This window comes from Cydia fagiglandana, chromosome 26 (genome assembly GCF_963556715.1).
Source record: "Cydia fagiglandana chromosome 26, ilCydFagi1.1, whole genome shotgun sequence".
Lineage (NCBI taxonomy): Eukaryota > Metazoa > Arthropoda > Insecta > Lepidoptera > Tortricidae > Cydia > Cydia fagiglandana.
Window position 1 is genome coordinate 6,895,855 of NC_085957.1, and position 24,289 is coordinate 6,920,143.

General features: G+C 38.0%; 2 protein-coding genes across 2 annotated transcripts in view; both read left to right on the plus strand.

Annotated features, from left to right (window-relative positions):
• The first annotated feature begins 1,231 nt into the window (after positions 1 to 1,231).
• On the plus strand, positions 1,232 to 7,725 carry LOC134677389 (uncharacterized). The gene is made up of 2 exons (XM_063535836.1): positions 1,232 to 1,407; positions 1,666 to 7,725. Exon 2 carries the CDS (start codon positions 1,697 to 1,699, stop codon positions 4,838 to 4,840), a length of 3,144 nt encoding a protein of 1,047 aa, XP_063391906.1. The 5' UTR covers positions 1,232 to 1,407; positions 1,666 to 1,696; the 3' UTR covers positions 4,841 to 7,725.
• Positions 7,726 to 9,733: 2,008 nt separating this feature from the next.
• Positions 9,734 to 24,289, plus strand: part of LOC134677461 (nuclear pore complex protein Nup98-Nup96) — a 93,764-nt gene continuing 79,208 nt past the window's right edge. Inside the window, exons 1-11 of the mRNA XM_063535943.1 lie at positions 9,734 to 9,868; positions 11,813 to 11,922; positions 12,563 to 12,685; positions 13,321 to 13,506; positions 13,798 to 13,935; positions 14,444 to 14,580; positions 15,995 to 16,124; positions 19,333 to 19,416; positions 20,875 to 20,970; positions 22,159 to 22,253; positions 23,329 to 23,476. Of these exons, the coding sequence (XP_063392013.1) occupies positions 11,880 to 11,922; positions 12,563 to 12,685; positions 13,321 to 13,506; positions 13,798 to 13,935; positions 14,444 to 14,580; positions 15,995 to 16,124; positions 19,333 to 19,416; positions 20,875 to 20,970; positions 22,159 to 22,253; positions 23,329 to 23,476 (1,180 nt within the window). The 5' untranslated portion in view covers positions 9,734 to 9,868; positions 11,813 to 11,879. The remainder of the gene's footprint in view (positions 9,869 to 11,812; positions 11,923 to 12,562; positions 12,686 to 13,320; positions 13,507 to 13,797; positions 13,936 to 14,443; positions 14,581 to 15,994; positions 16,125 to 19,332; positions 19,417 to 20,874; positions 20,971 to 22,158; positions 22,254 to 23,328; positions 23,477 to 24,289) is intronic.

Genomic DNA, 24,289 nt, shown 5'->3' on the forward strand with positions numbered 1-24,289 from the left:
TATTTATTATCTGGCAACCCACCCTAATGTCAGTTGTCAGTACAGTCCAGTGTTGCCAGATGGTCACAAAAGTCACATTTTTCGTGACTTTTCGCCTTCTCGTGTGACATGTGCGTGACTTTCGATCATGAGGCAATTTTTGTGACTTTTTAAGCTAGTCGAATTTTGGACAAGTTTAATTCTGCAATTCGTATTATTTAGGAACGCAGTGAATGCACCCAAGTTGACACTTGCAATAGCACTTTGACGTTACATCCACCATCATGTTTATTATAATAGTCGTGGCAAAATGAGACTTGTTATCTTGACATGACGGTGTTATTTAGTTTGATAGTATACCTAGTAGTTATCTATACGCCTCTGGCGGCCTCTGATTCGATCGGGCAATTTAATCAGATTGGCGAAGAATTGACTAATCTGAATACACCTTTAATCGGAGATTGACGCCAATTTTATTTCTGATCAAATCAATCGATTTGGCCATCCCGTTTGGATACCGCTTAAAGGCTCTCGTGATTGTTCAAAAAGTGATAAGTAAGTTGCATTTTATCCACATGTTAGGCAAAGTAATCAAATGCAAATTTTGCTGGTAGAATTGATTATTTTCAGGAAGAAAAATATCAATAGATTTATAGTGATATTAGTGCCCTCTAAATTGAAAAAATGCCCCAAAACGAAAATAATGGCGTCACAAATTGGTATTCTTGCGCCCGCACTCCATTTTATCGGTCATAATCGGCGGTTTAATTCGGCGAGCCAAATTGGCGTTTGCGTCCGCACGTCCTGATTCGATCGGGAAATTTAATCAGATTGGCGATTAATTTTACTAGTCTGGATACGACTTAAAATTCATGAAATCGATCACACATACCATTAAGTATGAAAATGTGTGTGTTTCAAAAAGAAAAATCATATAAAGTTTGTAGATTTGTTGTGAAATATTATATTTTCAGAATTTTTTTCTAACAAAATCGATTTAAAGTTGGTTAAGCATGGCTTTGTCAGTAGAAAAAGGCGGCAAATTTGAAAAATGTAGGCGCAAAGGGATATCGTCTCATAGAAGATTTTAATTTCGCGCCTTTTTGTTTTTTGACCAGCTATACCTATCCATACGATACAATAATATAAAAATGTGACTTGAGCAGCAAAATCGTGACTTTTAGGGAAAGGAAACGTAACTTAGGACTCCAGAGCCCTGGCAACACTGGTACAGTCAGTCATCTTTATTTATTAAAAATCACTTAGATTATAATTTGTTGCATTAAAAAAAATTGTCTGCAACCCAAAATTTTGACTTTTTTGAGTCTTTTGTCATAATTGTGACAGTAAACTGCTTGTTTATACTTCAATCACATTTTAACTGCACATAATCCTGATTGGTGTTTGTTTTAATCAATGTACAAAAAGGTATGTTGTAATGATTTTTATGATGTAGTAAACACGTAAAAGCCCATGACTGCGTGTCCGTCTCATAAAATCATAGTGACTAAAAGTTTCGTATCTATAAAAAGAAGAGACTAGCATTTTATTAACATTAGATAACAAATTATTTTAACCTCTGTCATCAATACAAGCGAAGATATACATTTAAAAACTAAATATAGGTGTCTTTACTTGAACTTTGTTCGCTTTTATTAAGTATTAATGAATCCATTTCTTTTATAGGTATTACACGGCATTACTTCTGTTCATAGTCATGGCATCTAGACAGAGAGATATAATAACTCTTATTGAACAGTTACAAAAAGGCTTAGATAGCGCTGTTTCTGGATTATCAAAGAAGACTGAAGCTCGTAGAAGCTCAGACACAATTCCTGGGACATCTGGCGATGTTAGAAATGAGAATGATGGTAAGATGACTCCTGTAGCACGGGCAATAACAACCAAAAGACTATATGATGCTACAGAGCAGCATCAATCAGATTTAAAAAGACCAAGAAGAATGTCTATTAATAACTCGGAATTGAGATTTAGATGCAGTTACTGCTCTGCGAGATTCCCTTCTCTTACAATGGTGAGAGACCATACCAGAGCATGCCACAGAGACGAAAATGAATGGAGGAGAGAAAAAAAATCAAATCGCAATAGTACTAAACTTAATAGTACAACTGTAGTAGGTAACAGTACAACGGGATCAAAGTTAAACCAACTAGAGAGGAAATCAACATTTCTGTTTAGATGCAAGGCTTGCAAATTTGCTAGCGTATCTTATAGCCACATGATTGAACATTGCCAATATCATGTAGTCACATCTGAAAATCCAGAGGCTTTTGTCTCTAGAAACTCTACAAGAAAATGCGTAATATCTAATGAAGAATATGATGTTGATTTTGACACATACAATGAATGTAAATGTGGTTCGGATTATGCTTATAAATTAATAAATTGCGATTATAATCTATTGAAACAGGACAAGTGGCCAGGAATCGTGGATAACTTAACAAAGCCAGAGATAGACATGATAAACTGTAATAGTATATATTATTTCACACGGATTGTTCGCTTGACATCTCAGAAAATGGCTTCATCTGCCCCATTTATGGTGTTCCAATGCGAGAAATGTCTGAAGCATATTGATCCTCATTCCGTATTGGCACATGTCGTAGAAAACTCGTGCAATAAAGAGCTTCCTGAATACCCTTGTTATGAGTGCAAGAGACCATTTCTTAACGAGAATACCATGTATCTGCATTACAAGATGCATCAAGCTGCAGTCAGTTCCAATATGAATTTCAGGACGGTTTTTTTCAATCATAAAGATGATGATTTCTTTAATGCACTTTTACTAAAAGCAGCTGGAGTTATCATGCAAAATGCATCAAGTAGAAAAAAAAGTGCACAAGCAAAGCTATCTGATGATGCAAAGGCTCAAATTCAAGTAAAAACCAGCCCACAAGCTAAAGATGTTCAAAAAGTGACTGAAGTTACCTCACAAAATGTGCCTAATTGGTCAAAATTAGCACAATCAAGATCTGATATAACAAAGACACAAATCCTGTTTTTAAATAACAGCACCCCAGTAAAGGATGTTCAGAAAACTACTGAGCTTACCCCTGTATCAAGCGGATCACAACTACAGAGGTCACTAACATCTGGTGCTGCAAAGAGTGCAAAAGAACCAATTCAACTGAAAATTGTCCTTGAAAGAATTGATGCTAGATCACTCATTATCCCAGGAACAACAACAGGTACTCAAAACAAAACTGTGTCTGAAATCACCAGTAATATTGCAAAAGACACAGATAAACCAACTACAGTTTATAAATGTCAATGTGAATTATCCTTCCACAAATTGGAATGTCTATTCAGACATCTCGGAAAATGCCCTTCAGATAAAACAGCTAGAATATCTTGTGTTTGTGGATTAGTTTTTGATGAACAACAATATCAACTCCATTATGGTATACATAGCCAAGGTTTAACTAAATTGAATGTCAAAAGAATTATTATGTTTGATGAAAAAATAATAGGCCTTAATAACAAAATAAATGAAAAAGAAAAGAGAGAATTAGACTACAATCAACTTTGTAAAAAAGCTATTTCGGAACTTATAGATACAATAAAAAATATAGCTTCAAGTTTGCCAGATATTAGAGAGATCAAAACGGAGGTAAGGGAAGAAATAATTGCAGAACCTGAAACACGGTCTGTTGGTTCAGGAGATGGTTTAATTACCGTAGCTTTTAAATCTCAAGGAACAATGACTGAAAGGGAAATACAAGCAAAACAAGCAGAAAAAAAGTCAGTTGCGACAGACACAGATGATTTAAATATATCAGTGCCAGGAGTACAAACTGTTCATGAGGTGAACAATAAACTTTGTAATAGAAAACAAGCTTTTGATGCTAAATCAGTGGGTTCAGGGGTAGATAATTCAAATAAATCTGTCATGACATCTCAAGGAACAATCTCTAGAACAGCGGCACTAACTATTCTTGAAGTAAAGAAAGAATTGGGTAATACAAAACAAGCTACTGAAACAAAGTCAGTTGATTCAGTATCAGACGATTTAAATATATCAGTTATGAAATCTCAAGGTAAATTTGCTGTTGTATCAGAAATACAAACTGCTTATGAGGCAAATATAGACAAAAATAATATAAAAGAAGATGTTAAAACGATGTTAGTTGGTTCAGAAGCTGGTGATATAAATATATCACTTTTGAAATCTCAAACTATTGATATGATGACTAACACAGAAGCACAACCTAAAGTAACAAAAATATCAAGCAGTAGTTTTGAATTAGATCTTTCGTGTGCAAGAGAAGAAGATGGTAGATTAGTAGTTGACGTGAACAATAAATTTAAGAAACCAAATCAATTCAATTGTGGTGCAGATAAAATAGACAAGTATTATATGTCCATTCTCAAAACTATAATAGAAGCAAAGACGAAAGAAAGTGTTACGGATAAAACCAAAGCTCATCATAGTACTGAATCCACTAGAAATATTAGTGAGAAAAATATAAATATTAGTGAGACAAAACTAGAAGATCACAATGAAACAGTGACTAAAGTTGATCAAACACAAAAGTCACTCGACATGAATCAAGGGAAAAACGCGTTCGAAACACAGGCTGAAAAAAACAAGGAATATGATAAAAATATTGAAACAATAGAATCTGATAAAAATAAAGATGTGGTTGAAACTAAAGGTAGTACTAGTAGGATTTACACTGAAGATGAACTGCTGAACGGGCCTGATAATCCTGAAATGTCTGTTTACTTTGATGCTGAAGAATCACTGTTGACTGATGATGAAGGTCCGATACTACTTTATGAAGATGATGATATTATTGAAGATCAGAGATGTGAAAAATACTTTATAAAAAGTATTTAAATACAAAATACAAATACTTCCTTGATAATACTATTTCAAATGCAAAATACAAAATAGTTTTTGAATTTGTATTTAAATACAAAATACGAAATAGGTATTTTCAAAATACTTTTTTAAAATACAAATACTTTGCGATAAAAGGTACTCTGGGTAGTGAATACCTAGTCTGAATTAAAAAGTATTACTCGGAATTTCCGAGTTGAAAAGACTCTCTTTATTCTTTGAAATCAATCCTCTATCTAAAGTGCAAATTTCTAGTTGTTTGCTCATATGGGCCATTCTATTTAAATTTGCCCCTACACTTTTTCTCAAAATTGGGATTTCTTATGTTATTTCTACTCAGAATCATGAGCTCTTTTGATCCTAATAGGAGAAAAAAAGTGTCCCAAAATTTCCATACATTTTTCGATCTTTCCATTCCGAAACCGCCATACAAAGTGTATGAAAAAATGGTAACAGAATGGGAAAAAAACCTTGGGACACTTTTTTTCTCCTATAAGGATAGAAAGAGCTCGTGATTCTGAGTAGAAAAGACATAAAAAATCTCAATTTTGAAAAAAAAATGTAGGGGACAACTTTAAATAAATTGGCCCATATTAACCTAGGTATGGATGATGGTTTTTAACAGCCAACTTTTAAAGCATTAATTTGTAATGTTTTACAGCCAATTAGCCAATTTAATGCCTCTCGTTAGTGTGATGAAAACGTCTCGTTTGTGTTTCACCAGGGCAGAAAAGTTTGTTCTCTTCTCGTGCCTTGAAACCCTCGCAACACTCAAGATTCCACTTTTTTAACCACTCGCTACGCTTGTGGTCATGTGCGACGTTACTAAACAGATTCAACAGTTCCATGTTAAAAGAATGAGAGAGTTGCCAGGATTGTCACATCAGAAGATATTGTAACTCCTACCTACATTACCTACCTACTATAAAGTATTTTGTATTTTGAAAATAGAAAATAGGTCCCAAAAACTATTTCAAATAAAATACAAAATAGTTTTCTTCAAAAGGTATTTAAATACAAAATAGGTATTTTGTATTTGCATTTTAACCCTTAATCAAATATTGGGAAATTATTTCCCACTTCATTCTAATTTACGAAATATTTTTTATCTTTTTAAAGGCAGCACTCAGCGATACCAACCATACAGATTTAAAATCTTAGTAACATTTTGAATTTGAAAAATGGCAACACTTTTCTAATGGCCGCCATTTGTGACCATACGTCAAAGTCAATGTCAGATGTTGTGATTTTTTTTGCAATAACGACAATTTTTTTAGTGTTTTGAGGTTAAGTGCCAAAAAAAATCTTTTAAGTGCATACACTGAATACTATCATAAACTAGACTTATTTTCCCTGTGTTTTGCTTGAAAAGAATTGTGATAACGATATGATTTAGCCAAGATTTTAAGGTTTTAGTAAGTGGGTAATTATTTCCCATTGTTTGTTCCTGAACGTACGATTTACAAAAAAATTGGTAGGTTTTATCAAGTGGGAAATTATTTCCCAGTGTTTGTTCTCCACCTAAATTTTAATTGGTTTCCATAAATAAAAATATATGCCCGTTCGCCTGTAACACAAACAAATCTGTGCCTGTTTTTGTTTTCTTTTTACTTTTATTTATTTCTTTGATTTTTGAAGATAACGTTAAAGGACTATACTTGAATTCCAAGCAAAGCCGGGGGGAGGTACTAACTAGTAAAAAGTTCGTAACCGTATCGGACAATGGGAAACTATTTCCCACTTCATTCAAGATTTTGCTATTCCGTAACGGATAATGGGAAATTATTTCCCACCGCTAAACCCCCCTTTCTCCCCCACTAAAATTCTTTTTATATATTTTTTCGTAATCTACGCACCCAAATTACCAAAAAACCATTCTTAGTTTTCAAAAATCTCATAAAAAGTGTTCCGTTTGATTAAGGGTTAAATACAAGTATTTCAAGTAAGTCATATCTCTGTAGAAGATTAAATAAAACCAAGAGTAGGTATACATGTAAATAAATTACTTCTAATTTCTTTTTGGCAGATGATTTTTGTATGTAAAGATGTGCCGTCGGAATGTTTCCAAAATTACGAAATTTTCACATGAAAATTTTGGATTGTTTTCTTTATTTAAAATGGGGCTCAAATTTTTACATTTCCAGAATGAAAGTTTCCTTTATTTCCTGTGGAAATTTCTGAGAATTTTTCCAACTTTGTGGAAAGTTACTCTATTTGCACATCTGTATTTATTTGTTGTTTTAAGACCAGTCCAGACGAGAACAATTTTTCGCCAATCTGATTAAATTGTCTTATCAAATCAGGTGGTGAGCTGGTGAGGACCCAAACGCCAATTTGGATTGCCTATTTCGACCGCCGATTATGGCCGATATTACCGATAAAATGGGGGTGCGGACGCAAGAAAAGAATACCAAATTGTAACAATAGTACTTATTAGTGGTAGCATTTTTTTTAACCCTATGCTGCCGCCATCTATAAAAATCTTTTACAGTTGCCAACCCCGTTGCACATCATATTACAAACTGGGATCCACTCGGCCACCATTGCTGTAGAATGAAATAGCAATATCACTTGCTCCATCTAACGCATAAATGCGTCCCTTGGAGTGGCCGGCGTTGGCCCATCGTGTAGAGGAGCCATGAGAAGGTTATATGGACATATTACATAAAAAGCTAGTCATTTTGATAACTACTAGGATAATAATCTCATATCACATCAGACACATGTAATGTTTACTCATAGTTTTACTTCTGTAAATTATGTTAATTAGGGATTTTCGGGGGATTTTTATTTTTTTAATAACCATTATTATTTTAGTGTATGGAATGATGTATCTATTAATTATGAATACTTATTACCTATTATTAAATTATTTACAAACAGCACCGCCTATTTATTTAATAGCCTTTGCCCGTGATTGGTCAGCGTCAAAGTCGTCCAACTCGTGTGTGGTATTCCACCTGTCCAATTTCTTTGTCCAGTAATTTACGATACAAGTGCGGAAAAGAGGAAATTCGAAACGAGTGGCGATCAATTAAAACACGACCGGAGGGAGTGTCAATAGCAAAGAATATAATACTCACTGGTCAATATCAATGTTACAGTACTTAAGGCCCTACTTTAAAAAATAGGGCCATATGTACTGTAAATCAGTTTTACAGTACATATGGCCTTACTTTTCCGCACTATTGCGTGAAATAGAACTTTTCGTGCGTATGTCAAAAGTTTAAAGGGCCATATGTAATGTAAAACGTTGTACGATTCACGTGCGAATAGATAATTCACATTTTCCTCTTTTCCGCACTTGTATCGTAAACATATTAGAGTCTGTGCGGAAAGAGAAGAGTCGTGGGATTTGAGGGCGCGCCAGTGCTATTTTATGGTTTTTGCTATGCTGACCAGGGCTGCCAGTACATAAATCTTGATTATACGATCCTGTGCCCGCAATTATACGAAATTCGATTGCATTATACGAGTACAAAAAAAACTATTATTTTAAATCGATTTTTTAATAACTGGTGAATTTCGGTTTTCACGGTAAGCCCCCAAATTGCGGGGATCTTTCTCTTTTACTCCAATGACAGCGTAATAAGAGTGACAGAGAAAGATGCCCGCAATTTGCGAACTTGGATTTTCGCGGTTATAGCCCACGTTAGTCTACTAGTAAGTCTACCGCGAACCACGTTCAACGTGTTGCCTCCCTGTCACACTTACGTACGTATTTACAAGTGCGACAGAGAGGCAAGACGTCGAACGTGGTTCGCGGTAGGCCCTCTGATTGGCACACTGTTTTTTGAAGCATTGGCAGTAGTTTGACAACGGTGTTTTTTTCGTATCCAATTATACCGATTGACCAACTATACGACATGTATACGAAAATAATTTCATTATACGAATTTCGTAGCCTATTATACGATCTGGCAGCCCTGATGCTGACAACACTGGTCACGTGATTATAGTACGACACTAAAGGTCATGATACTTGAATCCCTTTTGTTCCGGTTTTTTTTACCACGGCTTACTAAACGGAGACTGGTGGTGGTGTCGGCTCGTCAACTCAATCCTCTGATTTAGCGCAGGCACGAGTTTTCATTTTAAAACACACTTGTTTTTATGTCTCAGATACTTAAAAATGAGACAGTGCGATTGACAAAACTGCTAAAACTAGGTAAGAATCTGCCCAATACAACTGTAATTTTAGTACCAAACAAGATGTCTCATTTAAATTATGTACTGCCTAATCTGTGCAGTCCAACAGTTATTAAAACCGGGTAGATCGGGTAGAAATTGGGCAATAGAACTGTAATTTTATCTGGGATATATTTCACCAATTGTAAACTTGACTTGTAATGTATGTGTACATTATTAATAATAAATATGAATATGAATAAAAATAGTGCATAAGTAGGTAGGCCTTATTGGGATATGTCCGGTTCTCTCATCTCACGATATTTTACTTCGCCGAAAAGTCACTGCTAAATATGAAATATAATTTCGTAACTAACAGAACCTACAAATAAAGAAATATTTTATTAGAAAAAGTTTTATTCAGAACCTAGTAAACGAACTTACAAATAAAGAAATATTTTATTAGAAAAAGTTTTATTCTTTATAATCGAAGTCTGAATTAAAATATTCAACGTCACTTATATATATTCGACTATATTCTTTGATCGTAAATAACTATAGTTGGTCAAGCAACTCTTGTCAGTAGAAAAAGGCGGCAAATTTAAAAAATGTAGGCGCGAAGGGTTAATTTCCTACTGACAAGATTTGCTTGATCAACTATATATCGCATAAATTTTGCGTGTACAGAAACTGTACGTTTTTATCATTGGCAACACTTTTAGCAGCTGTCACTCTCACGCCACTTCCAAGCCGATGGCGGTAGTGTTCTTGACATTCGTGTGTGTAATAATTAATTCTGCTGGAAAGTGAACAATATACCTAAGTGATTTCAGTGACATTCTCGATTGTATTTTTATTGATACCACTGGTTTAAAATATCGGACATTTGTTTATTGTGTAAGTATTTGAAATAACAAACTTTTGTTTTAGCATTCGAGGTGTTTGGAATAACCTACCAAATTGTATAGTGTCTTTTTCAAACGGTCGCCGGTAAAAATTAATTATATATTCTAGTTTTACTAGCACAATAGTGTATTAATTTTGTAAATTTAGGTTCTGAAAGATTGGTTAGATTGAATATGATACAAATGTTTTAGTAATTGTTAAATATTGAAGGTATGTTAAGATTTTTTTCTTTAATCGTAGTAGGTTCCCTACACCACGTTTTTTTGGTCGAGTAATATTTACACATCGCCAAATTTTGCATAAATGATGCAAAAACATCCAATTCTAAGCCTATTTATATAGGTTTTGCTTCATTTGCGAAAAATGTGTCAATATATCTTCCAAATGCTTTATTTACTTAATATATTTTATAGAAAACAATTGTTTTTGTTAGGTTATATTTCATAAATAAATGAGATGAGTAATGTATTTCATTGCTTAGTCAGCATTCCTATTACTTTTATAACATTGATATTTTTCTACTTGTAAAAGTAATGTTTGATTTACCTCTAAACTTAGGAAGCATATTGTTAAGTGCTAGTAGTTAAAGCACAAAAATTAAGAAACCTACCTACATAGTGTCTTTTGTGTAAAGCATTTTTAGGCTAATTAACTTTGAACTTTAAAAATGTATTGAAACTTTTAAAATGCCTTACATCTAAAAAATCACACTCAGTTATTTTAATTCCAGCTTATTACTTGACAAAATACAGTATAATAAATTTAATATTTACACAGGTACAAAATCTTTTAGTAAATACACAGAAAAGCTTGAGGATATTTTAGCTATAAAATACTTTGTATAGTAAAAATATTGCATACTTTTTCCACCGATTTCCAATTATTTATTGATAGGTAGGTAGTAATACAATTGGAAGTCCCTTTCTATGCAATGCAAAAGCTGTCAAAAAGTGACATCCACTTGTAGTACAAGTTACAAGCTTTTGAGAAACAGGCCCCAGATATTTATTTTATTTATTTATTTATTTAAACTTTATTGCACAAAAGAAAACTTATCGTACAAAAGGCGGACTTAATGCCAAAAGCATTCTCTACCAGTCAACCTTAAGGCAAAGCAGAGAGTTTATTTTACATTGTAAATAGTTTTTATTCTGACTGTATGTAGTTACAAGTGAGCTCACAATTTATATTAATATTACACAATGTTTTGTAAATATTATGTAATGTTAGAAACCAAACATTGTCATAAATAGAAGAAAGAGGAGGAAAATTAGTTTAATTCTCACTTAGTCTCCTAGAGGCCTATAAAATGGCCTATTTCATTCTATTTTGAATTTTGACTAATCAAAATTGCATTTGTCTCGGCAGGTTTTCATATTAGGCCTAATATACGTTTGCACACTGCATTCAAAGTATGAGTTTTTTGCCAGTCCCATTTTGGGATATCTTCCTCCAATTGAGGGGGATTTAAATCTTCTCGAGGCAGAGGTGTAGGGTTATAGCCTGTAGCTTTATTTATTAGATAGATAGATTAGATAGATTAGATTAGACATCATAAGCGCATTGTAATATGGCTACTTGAATAATAAACTATCTTTATCACATTATCTTATCTGTGCAATATGGAAAACGGGTGACTCAGCGTGTCGTTGCAATTAGCAAATGAGACAAATATAGATTAAAGATAAAAGATTTTTATTTGTGACGATCACAAAACATGTACGAACAAATGAAATGTGATGCTGTTATTATTATATTGTAGTAGCCACAATACCAACTGGCGAATGAGACATTATGCCATTTCTTTCACTCTTGTTTAGTCTTAACAAGGGTAAAGCAGATAGCATTATGCATTATGACCTCAGGCGCTAATTGGTATAAGGTTTTTAATTTTTTTAATTTAATAGTGAGATTTATCCTTGTGATTACCTACAGATCAACCATGACTCCAGTCTGAAGACGGTGTAAGTGTGTTCAGAAGTTGAGCAGCACCTTGGCCACTATGTTCCAGAAACCAACCTTCGGAGCCAATTCCTCGGGCTTCGGTAAGTAACATAAAACAAAATGAGTAGTAAAACTAATTTACAAAAGATTTTCTTGCCCAATAGGCGGGTTCACATAGAACGAGCCGCCTCGCGAGGATGCCGCGCGGAGCAGCTCGGTCGATGGAGATGGAGACGTGCCTCGCCCGCGGCATCGAGGCCGCCGGGATCCTATCTCATCGCATAATAATTGATTGTCATAATGTAATGTTACGCATAAATCTCTTTTCGCATATTTTTTCTCCAGCTGAAACAGAAAGTATTTTCGAAAATATTTTGCATAGGTTGTGTAGAATAGGGTAGGTTAGGTTAGGTTAGGTTTGTGTTATAATTTTTCAGGAATGTTAAATATTTCCAGCACAATAACAATTATGCGAAATGAGTTTTATGCGTTACATTAGGACAATCAATTATTATGCAACCCAATATCGACCCGGGGGTTAAAGTTCGTTTAATGCTAACTTAGCACCGATTTGAATATAACATAACATAGTGAGGGCATGTCATTATAAAGGTCATATTTTGCTAGACATTTGACATTAATAATGACTATGCCACACTTTGTCGTTGCAAATGGCATGCAGAGTTAGCGTGGTCCGTCTCAATGACTATGTACATTAAAGGATTTTACAAAATATTCCAGGCTCCTTCAATGCGGGCGCAACGACATCCTCTCCCTTCGGCGGGGGCTTCAAGAGCACCACCAACAGCGCGTTTGGAGCCCCGCCGGCCTTCGGGGCCGCCGCGCAGCCCGCCGCCGGGGGCGGTAAGTTTATATTATTTATTTATTAAAATATCTCTTTAATTAAAACCAAAATACCACTTTGCTAATCCGCGAAAAGATAACGTGCTAGTCCATCAATGCTAACCCGTTATACTTACTTGCGTATTTTTTACATGCAATTAATGTTCCCACCCTCCCACCGCAAAATAAATACGCAAATAAATATACCAAAAGAACAATACTCGACACGTGTTTCGCCTCTCTACGAGGCATTTTCAGGAGTTGTTGACGGTCTGACGCCCGGCAACGGAAACCAATCAATCAATTTCCGTTCCGAGGCAGCTCGTTCTGTTTGGACTCGCCAAACAGAACGGGCGAGGAAATTGCCGCGCGGAGCAGCTCGGTCGGTGGAGATGTGCCTCGGGCGAAGCAAACACACTCACGGCCGCATTGCCTCGCGCGAGGCACGACTCCTACGCCCGGGCTGCTTCACGCGGCAGTTTCCTCGCGAGGCGGATCTTTCTGTGTGGACTCGCCTAAGCATCTTGCATAAACTTGGATTTAACAACAAACTAAAACTGCATGAGACCTTCGCTCGGTCGAAAAATTGCACAAAAGGGAAGTATAGACAATTCTCTAGCATTTCGTCTTTATTATAAGTTAAATACTGTTTCCAGGTTTGTTTGGTGCGACCAACACTTCAAGCGGAGTCTTTGGCACGACAAACACATCTGGGTTTGGTTCAGGAGGAGGCTTCGGGGGGTTCGGAGCCAGCTCGTCGGGTGGGGGCCTGTTCGGGGCCTCGCAGCCCGCTCCGCTGTTTGGGGCCCAGCAGCAGCAGCCTTTCCAGGCGAAACCAGCTGGTAATATATTGTCTTAACCTTAACCCGTAAGGGGTCATCTATTAATCACATCACACGAATTTTCAGATTTTTTGCCCCTCTCTCCCATTGTCATAGGTCACATTTGGCATGGCGTGACGATTAAATATTTATCATCCAAAATCACATATAAAAGATAAGAAAACAACTCAAAATTTGCATTTGATTACTTTGCCTCACATGTGAATAAAATGCAACTTTGCTATAAGTTTTTGAAGTGCAAATTAAGCCTTTCTGAGCTGGTGTGGTGAAAATAACTATTTTATTCTCCAGGTTTTGGGTTCGGCGGCACATCAACGAGTACAGCGGGTGCCGCGCCAGGCTCGACGCTGTTCGGCGCCGCGCCGGCCGCGGGCGGCATGTTCGGCCAGCAGCCCGCCATGGGCGGCACGCTGTTCGGCAATAATACCGGTATGAATTACATTATTATTTATTTGTCAGCCTGTTGTGTTCTTTATCTCCCTCTCTTTCTTCCACGCGTCTTGTTCTATGGCAATATTAGGCCAATCCTTCCGAAAGACGTCGAGATCGTGCCGCCATCTCCTTCGAGGTCTGCCCTGACGCCGCACTATGATTGGTGTCCACTTGGTAGTTTTTTTGGCCCACAAGTCGTTTGGCATACGGCAGATGTGTCCGGCCCAGTCCCATTTAAGCTCAGCGGCGGCTGAATTACATGCCACAGAATAAATAATAGTACTAGGTACAGAGCAGGCGTTCGTTCTGTAACTACTAGGCCGCATTGCCTCGAGCGAGGCACGTCTCCACCGACCGATCTACTTCGCTCGGCAAATTCCCCACGAGGCGGCTCGTTCTGTGTGGGCCTGCCTATTGACTATTTTGTAGTCATAAGCTTCATTTAACAATTATTTTATTATTATTCTGCCGGGAATTTATATTTTAACTATTTTTTTTTCTATAGGAGGCTTCGGACAACAGCAAACTGCCACGGGTACAGCTCACGCGAAATACAACCCAGTGGTCGGCACCGACGTGGTCGTCAAGTCCGGGACTTCGCAGAACATCAACATCAAGCACCATTGCATCACTTGTATGAAGGTAACATGTCAGAATATTCACAATAAAGCGAACTGCCACGGGAAACACGACCCAGTGGTCGGCACCGACGTGATCAAGTCCGGGACCTCGCAGAACATCAACATCAAGCACCATTGCATCACTTGTATGAAGGTAACATGTCAGAATATTCACAATAAAGCGAACTGCCACGGGAAATACAACCCAGTGGTCGGCACCGACGTGGTCGTCAAGTCCGGGACTTCGCAGAACATCAACATCAAACATCATTGCATCACTTGTATGAAGGTAACATGTCCAACTAAAGAGTTTCTTACATAATAAATCCAAAATTTGCCATTGAAATTAGAACCTACAGCGTAGGAAATAGAGTTGATTTTGCGTTGTTGGAAAATTGAACGAAACAAAGCAAAAGGACTCTGTTCCAATTGAATAGGATTTAAATTTCAACGAACTGAAGAGGTACTATAGGTAGGACCTTGGGCCTTAGGATGATAGTACCCGGCGATAAACATTGCACATCGGTATTTAGAAAGAGACCATTGGAGACGACGAAAGAGAAAGAGACAACGCTCTACGAAGCCGAAATTCTGATGTGCTATATTTATCGCCGGTTACTGTGACCCGCCATATCCTATCTTTATTGCACGCGCATCATTAAGTATATTGCTGTCTCGCAGTGATGCTGGCAGTCAATGCCACTCTTTACGAGCTTTTATATTTAGGAAACTTCACTACACCTTATAAAACAAAATCCCCCGCCGCGTCAGTCTGTTTATATGTTATAAACTCAAAAACTACTGAACCGATTTTCATGCGGTTTTCACCTATCAATAGAGTGATTTTGACGACCGGTCTGGCCTAGTGGGTAGTGACCCTGCCTGTGAAGCCGATGGTCCTGGGTTCGAATCCCAGTAAGGGCATTTATTTGTGTGATGACACAGATATTTGGTCCTGAGTCATGGTTGTTTTCTATGTATTTAAATATTTATATATTAAATATACCGTTATCTAAGTACGCACAACACAAGCATTCTTGAGCTTACCGTGGGACTTAGTCAATCTGTGTAAGAATGTCCTATAATATTTATTTATTTATTATTATTAGTTATTTATTCTTACGGTAGGTTTAGGTATAATTGTTAACACGTGCGAAGCCGGGGTCGCTAGTGACGTAGTGAAATATAAATTGTAAACCCAGGCACAGAATAAATAATAGTACTATAGGTACAGAAGACTCACTCTCTAACAAAGCGCGTCTGTCACGATCAGGACAGATATGGCCGCTAGGTGGCGACAGCGCCACGCGCGGCTTATGGCTAGCCACCAAAATTGGTGTGGAACGGATGTACTTTTAGGTACCTGTTGCAAAGCGACGAAATCGCGGAGTGAGCCACGCCTGACCCAGGTGTTTATGATGTTTCCCTTTTCACAGGAATATGAGAACAAATCTTTGGAAGAGCTGAGGCTTGAGGATTACACGGCGGGCCGCAAGGGGGCGCAGGGGGGAGGGGTGTTTGGTTTTAGTCAGCCGCAGGAGAACAAACCACTTTTCGGCGGTTCCAGTATGTATCTTGTATATCGTCAGGTGACAAGCAAAAGTCACTAAATACTAAAAAACCGGGCAAGTGCGAGTCGGACTCGCGCACGAAGGGTTCCGTACCATAATGCAAAAAAAAACAAAAAAAAAACGGTCACCCATCCAAGTACTGACCACTCCCGACGTTGCTTAACTTTGGTCAAAAATCACGTTTGTTGGTTTGTTGTATGGGAGCCCCATTTAAATCTTTATTTTATTCTGTTTTTAGTATTTGTTGTTATAGCGGCAACAGAAATACATCATCTGTGAAAATTTCAACTGTCTAGCTATCACGGTTCGTGAGATACAGCCTGGTGACAGACGGACGGACGGACGGACGGACGGACGGACGGACGGACGGACAGCGAAGTCTTAGTAATAGGGTCCCGTTTTACCCTTTGGGTACGGAACCCTAAAAATAAATAAACAGCTTTTAGTACTAATATGGTTCACTATGGCTATGAACTTGTGGCGGTACTTAGTGACTTTTGCTTGTCACCCGACGATATTTTATAGGGCTAGGACCATAGAGAAATAAGTTAGGATAGAGTGCTAATTCAATACATCAGTTTTCTTACAGTGGGTTATTTTCGCAGACGATAATAACGTCAAGTAAAGTCCATTCCAATAGAACTTGCAAACTTTGTCAACAAAGCACGTAACTTTGTTTTGTCACTGTTTCTCCTTGAATTTTCACATAATCTCATCAAACACCATTGAAACACATACACTATACACTATTAAAGCGGTCGTTACCGTAAAATACAACAATATATAACTGTATCTTGGATATTTCATTAAAAGTTTAAAATGGTTTCATAAGTTAGGTTATTAGGCCCTGATGTAATGACGTTTTTGTTTCTTTTACATTCTACAATTGTCTATGATGGGTAGTGTTGTGACTAAAGTTGGTGATATACTCGTAAAGCCGCTACACACTACGCGACTCACGGTCTGTACCTGCCAACGCGGTTATATACACTACGCGGTAGTTTGACCGTACCATTCGCGTCACATCGACAAAGTACCCACCATGCAATGGAGGAAAGACGCCATCCAAGCTTGGTTACGGCAGAAAAAAATAAATTACGACGAAAAAGAAATAAAAGCTGACCTTATAGGAAAAATAGATAGGGCTAGATATAAAAAAATGTTCGTCGATGAACTGTCGAAATCAAGAGGGATAACGGTATTGCGTCTTCCTCCCTATCATTGCGAATTAAACCCAATTGAATTGATATGGGCACAGGTAAAAGGTTACGTTGGGCGGAGAAATAAAACCTTCAAGATGCCAGAATTGAAGGTTTTGTTGGCAGAAAGCTTATCGCGAATCGGAGCAGACCAGTGGAAAAAATGCGTGGATCACGTCATAGAGGAAGAGAATAAAATGAAAAATTTAGACGGCATCATCGATAGGGCTACAGATGATATAACGGCACCTTTTATAATAAATACTGGTGATACATCATCTTCTAGTACCGTTTTTTCCTCTGATCGTGAAGAATCGTGATTAAACAAATCAAAAATAAGTATCTGCTTGTTTTTTACTTTCGGTATTTAATTATTCGATATGGTTTGACATAAAAACTGGGCAAGTAAGAGTCGGACTCGCGCACGAAGGGTTCCGTACCATAAAGCAAAAAAAAAACGGAAAAAAATGCAAAAAGAAAACGGTCACCCATCCAAGTACTGACCACGCCCGACGTTGCTTAACTTTGGTCAAAAATCACGTTTGCTGTATGGGAGCCCCACTTAAATCTTTATTTTATTCTGTTTTTAGTATTTGTTGTTATAGCGGCAACAGAAATACATCATCTGTGAAAATTTCAACTGTCTAGCTATCACGGTTCGTGAGATACAGCCTGGTGACAGACGGACGGACGGACGGACAGCGAAGTCTTAGTAATAGGGTCCCGTTTTACCCTTTGGGTACGGAACCCTAAAAATGGTAACACACTATCGCACCGCACTACGACCTTGGTGCGTCGCACCCATAAGTGATATATAGTTCGATTTTAGCATTAAAAATAAGGTAAACAATCTTTGTTTTTGATTGAAAAACACATTCAAAAAATAAGTTACGGCAAATATGTAACAATTATGAATCCAATACGATCATTTATATTCTTCTGCTTTCATAAGTAATAGTTACTGATTTTTAATAAGCGTTTTTCAATTAAAAGACATGTCAAGATCGCTTACCTTCTTTCAAGTTCTTTGTAATGCAAAAAAAACGAACTATAGAGCGAGAAAGAGATATCTGTTTCTCGCTCTCACTTATGGATGCGACGCACCAAGTTCGTGATGCAGTGCGATAGTGTGTTACGGCCTTAAGTAAAGGACTAAGTAAGACTCTTGCCCATCACTAGCAAATTCATCATTCAGAGACAATTTCAATATGGCGGTTTGTTTACATACATTGCAAGTTCTATTGGAATGGACTTTAGTGGAGTTATCAGTACAGCTACATGACACCAGTTTCCTCGCGAGGCGGCTCGTTTTTTTTATTATTATAAACTGAACGGCGATTGGCTCTATAGTTCGTTTTTTTTAGCATTAGAAAGAACTTGAAATAAGGTAAGCGATCTTGGCATGTCTTTTAATTGAAAAACGCTATTTAAAAATCAATAACTAGTACATACTTATGACAGCAGAAGAGTATAAATGATGGTATTAGATTCATATATGTTACATATTTGCCGTAACTTATTTTTAAAATGTGTTTTTCAATCAAAAGACACATCAAGATTGTTTACCTAATTTCTAATGCTAAAAAAACGAAGTATAGTCACAACTGATGGAAAGTGAAGACGGAGCCTAAGATGGAGCTCACCGGTTCAGTAATAGCCTATTCACTCTAGCTTTAAAGAGACCGAGGTCATATTTCTCAGCGAATACAGATGCCGGGAGCGCATTCCATTCCTTAGCCGTCTTTATCAAAAAAGACGAGGCAAATCGTTTTGTGCGGACAAATGGAATATTAACCACGAACGGGTGCATTCGCTCCCCGCGCCTGGTCGTCCGATGATGGAAAGGGGAAGGTGGGATCAGGTCATGCAGCTCTTGTGCGCACTCCCCAGAATGTATCCGATACACACGCGACTCGTCAGCGACGATCGAGGCTCTGTAACTTCGAATTGTTACGTGTGGAGCGGCCCAATAACGCAGTGTTATTGAGTGGTGTTGTGTTGCAGCGTTCGGCGCGCCGGCCACGACGAGCGCGGGCGTGTTCGGCGGCGGCGCGCTCGGCGCCTCCTCCGCCGGCTTCGGGAACACCAGTCAGTAGCCGCTGTTATCTTTTACACACCTCATATTCTAACAAGGGGTCATCCATTCATTACGTCACACGAATTTCTAGGTTTTTTGACCCCTCCCCCCCCTCCTTGTCACACTTGGTCACATTTGGCAAACCCCTCCCCCCTAGTGTGACGTCACATTTTTTCTACGAAATCGCCAAATCGAATTAAGTAAGTATTGATAAAATATTATCAAAATATTTTTGACGATATAAATATTAGTATTTTTATAACCCAAAACTGCTTAGGAAAGAAAATTAAACAGATAAAAACGATTATCGTTTTAAAAACTTGTTATTTAAATGTAAAGCGAATAAAAATAATTTTAAATAAATTTTCGGTTACAGATGAAGTTAAAGTGACGTGACAAAGTTTGTGTCTCCCCCCACCCCATGTCACAATATGTCACATTTTCTTGACCCCCTCCCTCCCCCTAAACGTGTGATGTAATTAATAGATGACCCCCAACTGTCTTTTCAATAACAAAACATCCGAGAGACACAGATATACAGGTTGTTACTGACCATGGGGCTTTAAATTCAGGGCTCGATTCTACTGGCTAAACTGAGTTACTTTTATTATGGCACCAACCCCGAAATACGGAAAAAAAAATTACTTTCTCATACATTTTGGCTGATCAGATGTCGACGTTTTCTATGGAAAAGCTAAAAAAATTTCCCCGATTTCAGAGTTGGTCCCATAGTAAAAGTAACTCAGTTTAGCGAGTAAAATCAAGCCCTTGAATTAAAGCCCCATGGTCAGACACATACTGTATTAAATATATGTATTAAGAACGTGCACTCACGTATTTTAAGTCGAAAAACGCTCGACATGTTTCACTCCGTATCGAGAAGTGTCATCAGGAGCTTCTGCGCCGGTCCGTCACCGTAAACGCAAGCTCCTGATGACACTCCTCGGTACGGAGTGAAAAATTTCGAGCGTTTTCCGACTTAAAATACGAGAGTGACACGTTCTTAATATATTTAATATATCTGTCTTTTCATCACACTTGCTCGAAAAAGATTTCATGCAAGTGTACTGAAAGGTAAAGGCCTATATTGTTCCCACGGGACGGGAGTTATGGATTGTGAAAAAAAAGCTTTCTTTATTACTTATGTCACTAATTCATACAAACCAAGTAGGTTATAAGATTTATAAGTAATATACTTTGTTTAAAGTCAAGGTATAGGGGAGTTTTACTTTTAACCTCGTGCCGCCCACCATACAAAATTATAGCCAAGGAAATTAGAATGTTGTTGTATTTTCAATTGGGTTCATTTTCATTTGTTCGAAAATTTTACGAGACAAATGAAATGCTACCTACTTTCTTTTTAATTAAGGTTGACATTCCATCGAAACTGAGTGTACATCCTAATGTACATTGGGCGGCACCAGGCTATAATACTAACGTTTATAATTGAATATTTTTGTTTACTTCAGGCACATTTTCATTCGGCGGCGGCGCGCAAAACACGACGCAAACTAATTCCTTGTTTGGAGCCAGCAAACCTGCCTTCGGGGCCACCTCCACCGTCGGTAAGGAAATCATCACACTTATGCTCTAGTTTCCTAGGATAGCGGTGCGGTCATATAGCGGCTGTCTCCATACAATTACGACGACATCCATATTTAGCCGTATTATTTAGTATGGAGACGGCGGCTATATGACGGCACCGCTATCCTAGGAAAACCGATCTTTAGTCACAGAATAAATAATAGTGGACACTCATTATGGAGCCTTGCACACTATAGGGGGCAGCACAGGAGTCGTCAGATTTTTGGCGCGAGGCGTAAATGTGAAGTTTATGCTTCCGATGTAGCCCACAAGATGGCAGAACATACTATGGGCAAGGAAACGTACCAGAACGAGATGGTAGCACTTGCTTTGGCGTGAAGTGTCAATGTACATGTTTATGTTTCCGATTTAGGCCACAAGATGGTGGACTCTCCAACGCGCACGGTCCCTATAGGCACTCAATGACTTTAATTGTAATAAATGAGAAACTCACAGTATTAAAACGTTTAAAATAAATGCATTATTAAAACCACAGACAAAACATCGTCCAGACTGAGCATAGTCGCGTTACCCCCTCTGCCACGCATACGATAATTTTATTCCATGTTCGAGTCGAAAGTGTCTTTGTGTGACGTCCGTGTCTTTGAACGGACCAATCACGGCACGGGACTTCGCTCACCTCGTCCCGCGCACCCCCGCATTTTTGGCATCATCGGTTGCATGAAATAATTGCTCTAGAATCGGTCTAGAAGATTCCTAGTCTATGATTAAAACCGTCGCATTTAATACAATCAAAAACATTATTAAATAAAGTAAGCCACTACTAATACATTAAATATTAATTTATATGTGCGCATGTACATTGCCAAAGCAAGTGCTACCATTCTATCAATTGCGTCGGTACGTTTCCTTGTGCATAGTAGGTTCTGCCATCTTGTGGGCTACATCGGAAGCAAAAACGACACATTTACTCCTCGCGCCAAAAATCTGACGGCTTCTATGCTGCCGCCTATACTTCATACACGGGGTCTGTCAAGCCATTCTCGTCAGTAGAATAAAGCGGCAAATTTCTAAAACGTAGGTGCGAAGCGTCGTCGTCCCACAGAAAATATGAATTCCGCGCCTTTTTCTACTGACAAAGTTCTTTGACAGACTATATCTTTGCGATTTTTTTCAGATTAGATTCAAACGAACTCTATTTTCTACAGGTACTGGCTTGTTCGGAGCGACAACCACACAGACCCCTACATTCGGCACTACCACGTCTACTTTTGGAGGGTTCGGGACAAACACAGCCACACAGGTATAGTTAGGTTTTAATTTTAATCTATCTTAGTCTAGGCACTAGAGTCAGACCAAGAATAGTCTGCAGCGGATTTGATAGCTCACGCAGTGAAAGTGTTATTTTAAACGTTAAACTTCTATGAAATTATGACGTATAAATGACACTTGCACTGCGGGGGCTATCAAATCCGCTGCAGACTATTTTTGGTCCGACTCTAACATAGTTTTAATTATTGTAATTTAATTTAATAACTGTATACTAATATAATAGTCATGCGCTTCGAAATAAAGCTTTTATTATTATAGTTGGTCAAAACAAATTTGTCAGTAAATAAGACCAAAAAAAGTATACTCATCCTTTTCTTTTGGGTCCTATACTACAAAACGTAATTCAAGACCAAAAAAGGTAAGACAATGTTGCCACTATTTACTAGAGCGTCTTGTATTTATGTAAAAATAAGTAAATAAAAGTACTTTTTCAAATCGTAGGAGTAAAATTACTAATAAATAAATAAATTATCTTAGCGTGATTATTTCTCAAAAGGAGTTTACTATTTTACAAACAAATTATTGCAATGGCAACATTGTCTTACTTTTCTTGGTCTTGAATTACGTTTTGCAGTTTAGTACTAGTGTAAGACAAAGATAGTATGTTTGAAATGAGACTATTCTCTCTGACTATGTTTGAAATGAGACAGTCCTTGACAGGAATTAGGACGTTGCATGGCGTCACACTGCTGTTTTTTTTTATAATATAGGACATTTCTTACACAAATTTACTAAGCTGTAAACTCAAGAAGGCTTGTGTTGTGGGTACTCAGACAACGATATATATAATATATAAATACTTAAATACATAGAAAACAACCATGACTCAGGAACAAATATCTGTATCATCATACAAAAAAGCTCGCCTTTGTACCTTTATTTCTGTAAATATTATGTAAACCTGTGTTGTGTACAATAAAGTGATTACTACTACTACTACAAATAAATGCCCTTACCAGGATTCGAACCCGGGACCATCGGCTTCATAGGCAGGGTCACTACCCACTAGGCCAGACCGGTCGTCTAATATAACCTTTTGTTTTCAGCCAAGCACAGGGCTGTTCGGTGCGAAGCCGGCCACGACCGGTTTCGGCGCCACGCCCAGCTCGGGCTTCGGCTCCTTCGGCGCGGGCGGCGGCCTGTTCGGCGCCAAGCCCGCCGCGCAGCCGCCCGCCTTCGGCCAGACCGCACCCGGTACCATATACCCACTACACTCCAGCTATACTCCCTAGGCCCACTTGCACCATCCCAATAACCCGGGGTCAAGCGGTTAAACCGTTAGACGTGCCGTGAGAGCGTGCGACTTGCAATCTGGAGGTCGCGGGGTCAAACCCCGGCTCGTAAAGTGTCATTCTATAGAACTTGCTAACTATGTAAACAAACATCACTAGTAAATTCATCATTTTTGACAGTTTCAATATGGCGGTTTGTTTACATAGTTAGCATGTTCCATAGAATGACACTATACCAATGAGTTTTTCGGAACTTATGTACGAAATATCATTTGATATTTACCAGTCGCTTTTCGGTGAAGGAAAACATCGTGAGGAAACCGGACTAATCCCAATAAGGCCTAGTTTACCCTCTGGGTTGGAAGGTCAGATGGCAGTCGCTTTCGTAAAAACTAGTGCCTACGTCAAATCATGGGATTAGTTGTCAAGCGGACCCCAGGCTCTCGTGAGCCGTGACGAAATGCCGGGATAACGCGAGAAAGAAGAAGAACCATGGTAACTCCCGGTTTAACCGGTTAACACCAGGTTAGTGGAATGGTGCAAGTGGACCCTATCAGTATTGGAGTGACCAACATACTAATATGTGTAATAGAGACTTTGTGTAGATATATGTGAATACCTCGGCCGCGCCGATATATCTGATGGCAACTCTACTAGTGCTGATGCATTATGTAAAATTTTCAGTTCGGTTTTCAATCGATAGAAGCAATATTTTTGAATTACTACGAATTTCAAAAGTTCGGTGTTTCTCGACAGCTCAAAAGGATTGTACAGT

Excerpts from the sequence above, each read along its gene's own strand:
- LOC134677389 (XM_063535836.1), top strand. The coding sequence starts at position 1,697 with ATGGCATCTAGACAGAGAGATATAATAACTCTTATTGAACAGTTACAA.